General features: G+C 57.3%; 1 protein-coding gene across 6 annotated transcripts in view; it reads left to right on the top strand.

The window, feature by feature from the left end:
• The first annotated feature begins 13 nt into the window (after positions 1–13).
• The window catches only part of DDX59 (DEAD-box helicase 59), a 9,612-nt gene continuing 1,368 nt past the window's right edge, over positions 14–8,257 (top strand). The window contains exons 1-7 of one of the 6 annotated variants that reach the window (XM_025044653.1): positions 14–553; positions 925–1,670; positions 2,942–3,109; positions 4,124–4,213; positions 5,985–6,236; positions 6,895–7,047; positions 7,458–7,831. In XM_025044653.1, coding sequence (XP_024900421.1) covers positions 936–1,670; positions 2,942–3,109; positions 4,124–4,213; positions 5,985–6,236; positions 6,895–7,047; positions 7,458–7,667 — 1,608 coding nt within the window. In that variant the 5' untranslated portion in view covers positions 14–553; positions 925–935 and the 3' untranslated portion in view covers positions 7,668–7,831. The other 5 variants (XM_025044654.1, XM_025044655.1, XM_025044664.1 and 2 more) reach the window with 5 other exon arrangements.

Consider the following 8,257-nt stretch of genomic DNA (forward strand, 5'->3'; position numbering starts at 1 on the left):
CGAAGGCCGCGTCTGGGAGAGCCGGGGGGCGTGGAGCGTGGGGGGCGGTGGCGACTCGTGGGGACCCAGCAGCAGGGCCGGCTCCGCCCCGCCCTTGGAGGACCTTGCGTTCCCTGCCCTCCCTCCCTCGGGCCTTGGGGACAGCAGTCCTAGACCTTCAACTGCAGTTTCGTTAGGATTTCCCGGAAAAATGGAATCTGGCAGTTTGTCTTAAGAATTATTTTTGAGAAAATGTTTATTAGTATATCTGACGGTTCCGGAGTCGGGCTAAACGACGTCTTTCTCAGCCACCGTCGCTTGCACCAACATTTGTGGTGTGAACCGGTGCGGCTGTGGTTGAGAGCTGGCCCTCGGGGACAGCGCCTGCGACCTGACACTTAAGGCTGGTGCGAGCTGGGCCAGGGCGCTTCGTCTCCAGGTGGCCGCGTTTCCTCCCGAACCCGAGTCTGTAATACACAGGACAGCACAGTAGCAGCTCTGAGGACGTGGTGCGCGAAGATTCGGTGACACGGGAAGCGCTGAGCTCTGTGACCCGAAGTCGCAAGCACTCAAGGTGCCACTCGTTGTATCAAAATAGCAGTTTTCTCTGTGCTTTAAGGTGCCGCTGTGAAGTCTTCCTCCTGTTGACTTCTGTGGAAACGCAGTAGGGCTTGCTCCGGGATTCCTGTGCTGTCCCATACTCGGAGTGCAAGGGGCAGGCACGTGCAGCGGCTCGCCGCTCGCGTGTGCAAGGAAAGGCCTGCGTTTCCGCAGAGGAAACTCGCGAATGGGAGAAAAGCTTGACAGAGGTGGTGTCACGAGGCTTCTCTGTTCCTTGAGGCCGAGCTCAGGGGCACTGAGTCGACTGCAGGGTGACCGGCTGGTACTTTATTCTTGACCTTCATCGAGAGTAAGAGAAATCTCACTATACAATTTCCTTGACAGGATATTGAAGGATGTTTGTCCCAAGATCTCTCAAGGTCAAGCGGAGTGCCCTCGAGGACGGCAAAAGCTGTGCGGCTAAGAAGACAAAACCGGAAGCGGAAGGCCCGTGCGGTGACGGCGCGGGTGACCCAGTGGGCGCTGTAGTGACGGAGGGAGCCGCACCTGCGGACGGGCACAGCGCGGGATCGCGGGGCCCGCTGGCCGAGGCCCGTTCGGAGGACAGCCCTCTCCCCGAGGAGCCTGTTAAGTCGTTTTCCAAAACGCAGCGCTGCGCAGAGCCCGGGGAGCCCGTGTGCGTGGTCTGTGGCCGGTTCGGGGAGTACATCTGCGACAAGACGGACGCGGACGTGTGCAGCCTGGAGTGCAAAGCCAAACACCTCCTGCGGTCCGGGTCCGGGGAGAAGGAGCAGGAAGCCGGCGCCCCGCCCCCTGCGCCCTACGCCTACAGAGAGCACCCCTTCATCTCCGGCCTTCACGAGGACCAGGTGGAGAATCTTAAGCGGCAGCTAGGGATTTCAGTTCAAGGGCAAGATGTGGCCAGGCCCATCGTGGACTTCGAGCACTGCGGTTTCCCCGAGGCCTTACACGCCAACCTGAAGCAGTCCGGCTACGAGGTCCCCACCCCCATCCAGATGCAGATGACGCCCGTGGGGCTCCTGGGACGGGACATTCTGGCCAGCGCTGACACCGGCTCCGGAAAAACGGCCGCTTTTCTCCTTCCCGTCATCATCCGAGCTCTCTTCGAGGTAAGGTAGGGTCCACACGGTCTCTCTCAGAAACGCGTGCCGGTTACCAGGTTTCAAACTCAACATGTTAAAGTTGCAAACGGAAACAGTATTTAGAATTGAGTAGCGTGTCTGAAAAACACAGTTTTAGGGGATTTTCCTTTTATCGAACCAAATAGCTTCATCGCAGGTCTCGAAAATGACTTTCCTTACAAGATGTTTTCTAACTTTTTGCTTAAAGGAGTAAGCTTTCCGTTGGAACGGGCGTGTAATCTTGCTGACCTGATGAGCTGCAGTGCTTTATGTCAATTCAGCCTTTGGGTTTGATGTTTTTAAAAACTGACACCAAAGTCAGAAGACTATAGGAGAGTTTCAAATACTCCCTTAAATCCACAGATCATCTTAAAATAATGCTGCCTTACCTTTCTCATCCGTTTATAGTGTCTAAAGCACCCTACCCTTAGTTTAGCACCCATGCCGACTACTTACGTGAAGTGTGAAGTCTGACGAGGAGCAAAAAGTGTAGGCAAAGAGAAGGAATTAAGGCATGCAGTTCTGGAAAGTGGGAGATGAGGTGGGAAGTCCGTGAGAGAGAGAGCTAGCTGTCCAGGAGGAGGTGAAGTACGTCGGAGGGATGTGCGCCTGAGTTGGCTCTTTGGAAGAGGAAGGCGGCGACGCCGGCCAGGAGGGGAGGCGGGAGAAGGCCCGGCTTGGCCAGCTCTTCAGGCAGCTCGAGGAGATGGCTGGAGACCCCAGAGGCCGAGTGACCAGGAGCGAACCTCCACGTTCCTTCCCACCCTGGCCATTGCAGACACCTCTCCCTGGCCGCGACGTTTAGCTTTCATTGTATATCTGTGTTATGCGAGACCTGAGTTCCGTGTATGGTGCGTTTTGGAGACAAAATCTGCAGTGAGCAGAAGGCACGAAGCCTCACTTCTAGGTGGGCCGATGGGAACATGTTAAAAGGGAAACGCGCCTGAATTCACCTTGAAGATGTAGCCCAGGGGTCCCCACCCCCCGGGGCCGCAGACTGGTACTGGTCCGTGGCCTGTTAGGAACCAGGCCGCACAGCAGGAGGTGAGCAGCTAGCGAAGCCTCATCTGTATTTGCAGCCGCTCCCCGGCGGCCGCTCCCCGGCGCCCGCATCTCGCCTCAGCTCCGCCTCAGATCCTCAGGCCTTAGATCTCATAGGAGCGCCGGTCCCTGGTGCCCACAGGTTGGGGACCGCGGGTGCAGTCCGTGTGCACTGGTGGCCCGCGGGTGTTTGCAGACTCGTTTTCTTGTCTTTGCAGAGTGCGGCTCCGTGCGCAGTCATTCTGACCCCCACGAGAGAGCTGGCCATCCAGATAGAGGGACAGGCCAAAGAGCTGATGAAGGGCCTGCCCGGCATGAAGACCGCGCTGCTGGTGGGGGGCCTGCCCCTGCCCCCGCAGCTGCACCGTTTGCGACAGCGCGTGAAGGTGGGCCCGGCTGCGTGGCGTGCCTTAGGGAAGCGGAGCGGGACCTCATTTGTTCCTTGAGGAAGTTTTGCACGTGGTTGCAGGCGCCCTTTAAGTTCCTGCCCAGTGTCATTTTTTAAAGTGTCTCTCACGTAGGAGAGGAACACACGCACTGAGTGTCTGTCGTTTGCCAGACATGTTGGATGTTCTCGCGTGCTCCGTGACGTTCAGTTGTCACACCTGCTCCTGGAGCCGGGTTAGCACATCCCCTCCCTTGCGGTTGAGAAGGCCACCCTCAGGAAAGTGGGGTGCAGCTAGGGAGCGGTGCCCAGAGTGACTCCTGCAGCGAGGGTGGCGTCCTGCGCGGCCAGGCCCGCCACGTGACCTGGACGCCGACCTCGGCACAGCCGGGTCGACGTCACTGTCGCCTGGGGCTCCGATCCGTGCGTGTTCTGCTGATTGTCCCGTCAAATCGTACAGCTCAAGAATCCGGTTCGGAATCACGCTCAGTGATCTTGTCTCTTCCGTCTGCAGCTAGGAGCAGCTCTTCAGTCCGCCTCTTTAAAAAGTTTTGATCTGGATACTTTCAGATAAAAATGACATAGGCCCGGAGGGGTTTAGGGATCGGTACTTGCCGACAGAGCCGGTGGTGGTCAGCTGCTCGCGGTTCTGTCCCGGTCTGGTCCTGCCGCGCGTCGGCCTCACCCTGGGCCCCTCCGCGCCTCCCTCCACCCGGAAGCCTCAGCGCCGAGCCCTCCGCACCTGTCCAGGGCTCACTGGGTCCCAGCTCAGGTGTCGGCTGGTCCTGGACAGGTGCTCCGCGTCCTGCTTCCTGCGCTGGCGTCAGGAGCAGTTAGTTATTCGTCTGATCGGCTCCTCCCTTTGTATCGTGCGCTTCGCGAGAGCAGAGCTTGGGGGATGTAGCCGTCGTCGAATTCGGGGTGCCTGCCACAGCGTCTGGCGCGTGTTAGCCGCTCGGCAAGGACGGAGAGGAGGGTCAGTACCTAACGCTTTATCTGCTTCTCCTGTTATTAGGTTGTCATAGCGACCCCGGGGCGCCTCCTGGACATCCTGAGGCAGCGCTCCGCGGACCTCCGCGGCGTGAGGATCGTGGTGGTAGATGAGGTGAGGCCGCGCTTGGAGGCGTGAGTGACGTGACTCTGCATCACGCGGGAAAAGCATCTCCTAGTCACCTGATCTCACTGGGTACTCAGGCATTCTCTGCCCCAAACGACAAGCATGGGGTCTGTCTGGGTCGCAGCGGGTCCCCAGGCCGTCCCCGAGTGAACCGGAGTTACAGTGCCGGTGCCGAGGAGAAGCCACAGCTGTCTGTCCCTGCTCGACGGGACAGAGTCACTGGGCACCGTGCGCTCAGCGATGAGGCCGTTAAACATGCCGGAGACCATCACTCCACAAACACAGAGGGCCCGGAGGGGAGGCAGAGGGACAGGATGTGGTGTGGGGGACCGTGACACTTTCTACGTGACACTTTCTGTGCTTAGAGTGGTGATGTGGGGAGGTCATTCTGCTGCCGGAGAAATGAAAGGAGTTGGCGGACGAGCCCAGATGAGAGGTGACAAGGGTCCGGGACAGGGCGCAGGTGGTAGGTGTCGAGGGCAACATCTGCGGGTCTCTGTCGTTCCTTTATGATTCTTGCTGTGAGGGACAGTGTGAGAGAGAGACGGTGGCAGAGGTGACTCCGCGAGCTGTAGGCGTCTGTGGCTGGTGAAGGGGCAGTGGGCCGGGGTGGCGCTTGGTCAGACGCCCGCGTTTGCTTCGGAAGCACTGACTTTCGTGTGAGCGGCGACAGAGGGGAAGGCGGATCGAGGAGGCGGGCGCTGGAGTCGGTGGGACGTGCTGGTTTCTCTCGGGGAGGGGCTGGAGCATCGGAGCTGGCGCTGAGGGCCGGCAGAGCCGAAGGTGAGTCAGTGCACAGAGAAGTCACCTGAGACAAGGAGGGGCTGAGAACGAACAGTCCCCGAAGAAGAGAGAAGCCACTGTTTGTAGAGCGGCCACCGTCTAGGGACTGACCGGAAACGGGGTTCTGGAAAGGCACTCCGTTCAGTGACGGGAGCAGAATGAGCGTGTGACGGCAGCTGGTCACTGTGTCGCACACTGTGATCTAAACACGTAACATTCCGGGTACACGGATCCTGCTACTTCCGGCCCACCCGTCTGTTTCCTTTCCTGACCCCGGGCTCTGTAAAGGCGGGGTCTCTTCATGTGTCTGAACCCCGAGCCACACCGTTGCGCTCGGTGCTCATGATGTGGGCTTGGAGCCAGCGCGTGGCCCGCGGCCCAGCTCGCCGTTCGCCGACCACTGTGTCTGTCGTGTGTCTGCGTTTCCTCGTCTGTGAGACCGGGGTCGTAATGGTGCCGCCTCACGAGTGTCAGGGCGCGTGCGGGTGCCTGCCGCGTAGGCAACGCTCAGAACGCGAGCCGCCAGCTGCTCTGAGCTGCTCGGGGGCGGCCTGGTGACTGGACGTTTAGCCCCGGGCCCCTCGGCAGGAATTTTCGGCCACAGAGAGGGACGTCACGTTGTCAGGGACGCTGGACTCCGTGAGCTGTGGAGACATGCGGGCAGCACTAGGAGTGGAGCACGTCCCAGAAAAGCTCGACGACGTTTTTATTATTGTCAGGGGACACCTGTTTTTACCTGTGGCCCGTTTACTTCTCACATATCCAAGTCACGTGTCATCGTAAGCATGCAGCTGGTTACGCGGTATACACTGTTACACGAGCATAACTTTTTCCCAGGTGATCTCTTTTCTTTTGACATTGGGGTGTGTTTTCTGTGTAAGCGTTTTTAATTTTTATGTTCCTGATTCTGTCACCCTTGCCTGGGTGGTTCTGGGCCGTTCCGTCCAGAACTGACTTTAAGATGATCTGATTTCAGGCCGACACCATGCTGAAGATGGGCTTTCAACAGCAAGTGCTGGACGTTTTGGAGAACGTTCCCGCCGACTGTCAGACCGTCTTGGTGTCAGCTACGGTTCCAGCCAGCATCGAACAGCTCGCCGCCCGGCTGCTGCGGGACCCCGTGAGAATCGCCGCGGGCGAGAAGAACCTGCCGTGCTCTAGCGTGCGGCAGATCGTCCTGTGGGTAGAAGAACCTGCCAAGAAGAAGAAGCTGTTCGAGATCCTGAATGTGAGCAGCGCCCGTCGCCCCCACCGCGTGGATCTCAGAGCGAAGTTTAGATGCAGCTTCGGGGGGCTTCGGTGTCAATATACTGTTAAATACCTACCTACCTCAATTCTGTGGGAATCAAACACATTTTTATTTGTGAAAAACGTGCTGTATAGTTGGATGCAGAGTTGGTTTTTTTTTCCTTATCACAGAAAGTCTTTTAAACGTCAAGATTATTTCTCAAGAATATTTTATTTTTGTTACAAAGATTGTTAGCAGTCTTATATACAAGGGGAGATAAGGTGTTTCTTGGCTATTCTCTCTTGAGAAATAGAATTTTTAGCAATAACTAAGTCTGTCAAGTGGGTGATGCATGCCGCACGGTCCCTGAGAAACAGTATTAAGGTAACGCGGGTCGCGTTGGCCTGCGAACGGTATTTAAAAATTTCTAATTATTTTTTCAATAGTAATGAAGCGAAGCGGAAATGCGAGGGGCAGGAGACCCACTTCTGCTTGTGCCTGTTCTAAAGGAAACCCTCATCTGAACAGAATATGCCTTTTCCTCCTTGACAACGTGTATCCACCTGTTGGTGGCCAGCGACAGTCCTGCTCTCAGAAAAACTTCCTGTTGTAAATTACGTCCCAGGCGTCGTTTAAACGCGCGTCTTTGATTTTTCAGGACAAGAAGCTCTTCAAGCCGCCGGTGCTGGTGTTCGTGGACTGCCGGCTGGGCGCCGACCTGCTGAGCGAGGCCGTGCAGAAGGTCACGGGCCTGCGCAGCGCCGCCGTGCACGCGGAGAAGCCGCAGGCCGAGAGGACGTGCGTGCTGGAGGTCTGGCCCGCGCCCTCTGCTCCCGCCTCGGCCCGTTACCCCGTTTCGCCTCCCTGTTGAGAGAGACGGGGTAGCAGCTGGCGTCTAGGGCAGACCTCTGCTGACGACTCATGGCTGAGGCGAGCGGCAGCCGAGGTGGACCGTTCTTCGCTCGGGCGTCCGCGTCTGGGGACCAGCCCGCTGGACCCCAGGGATAGTCACGCGGAAGCCGGGGCAGAGCGTGGTTCGCCCGGGGGAGAGCTGTGCCCGAGTCGGTCACGAGAGACCACCCAACGGGTAGAGGAGGGACTTGGGCTGACTGCTCACGGGAGGCCCCTAGGTCGGGGCCCACAGGGGACAGGGACGACGCTGGGTATACGGATGGTCCCGGACGCACTCTGACCTGTCAACCCTGTGGCTTTTTTGGAAAGGGCTTGCTGGACGGGGGCTACGAGGTGGTCGTGAGCACGGGCGTGCTGGGGCGAGGCCTGGACCTGGTCAGTGTCACGCTGGTGGTCAATTTCGACATGCCTTCAAGTATGGACGAGTACGTGCACCAGGTAAAGAGCTTTGGGGCCCCCGCCACCCTGACGGGGAGCAGAAGAAACCAAAAACCTGTCGCAATGGACAGGAAATGGTAATTTTTGTTTTTTTAAAAAAAAACATATATATATATGTGTGTGTATATATACATAGAAACTAATTTTTAGAAAACTATACATGTGCCTAAAATGCATTAACCTAAAATGTTAGTTTAAAAATTTCTTTAAGTCATTGGCTTTCGGTTCCTTTGAATTTCCTTTTTATTTCTTATTTTCTTCAAGGGGCATATTAAATGACTTTTATAATCAGAAAAGGAAGGACTTTGTTTGACGTTAACAAACGTGGCCCAAATGAAATGGATCCGTGGCAGCGTTTGCTTTTAGGACGCGTCTTCATCGCTCTTCACAGCCTCGTCCGTCCCGTCTGTCGCTTTTTAAAGTTTTGTTTCTTCCTTTGCTGCCGCAGATAACAGGGCTCTGTTTTCCAGCAGAAACGGAGCCTCCCTCAGCGCCCTGCTGCCTTCCTCTCCCGCGTCGCCTTCCTCTGAGGCTCCCGGCGCCACCCTGGGTGCCAGGCGCCGGGGCCACCCACCGAGACGACTCGTGCCCTGCCCTGTGTTTCAGCTTAGACTTAGTAACCCGGCTGTGCTCTTCCCGCCTCCCTCTCCCTTCCTCCCTCCCTCCCCTCC

Source organism: Pteropus alecto, unplaced genomic scaffold, assembly GCF_000325575.1.
Source record: "Pteropus alecto unplaced genomic scaffold, ASM32557v1 scaffold90, whole genome shotgun sequence".
NCBI lineage: Eukaryota > Metazoa > Chordata > Mammalia > Chiroptera > Pteropodidae > Pteropus > Pteropus alecto.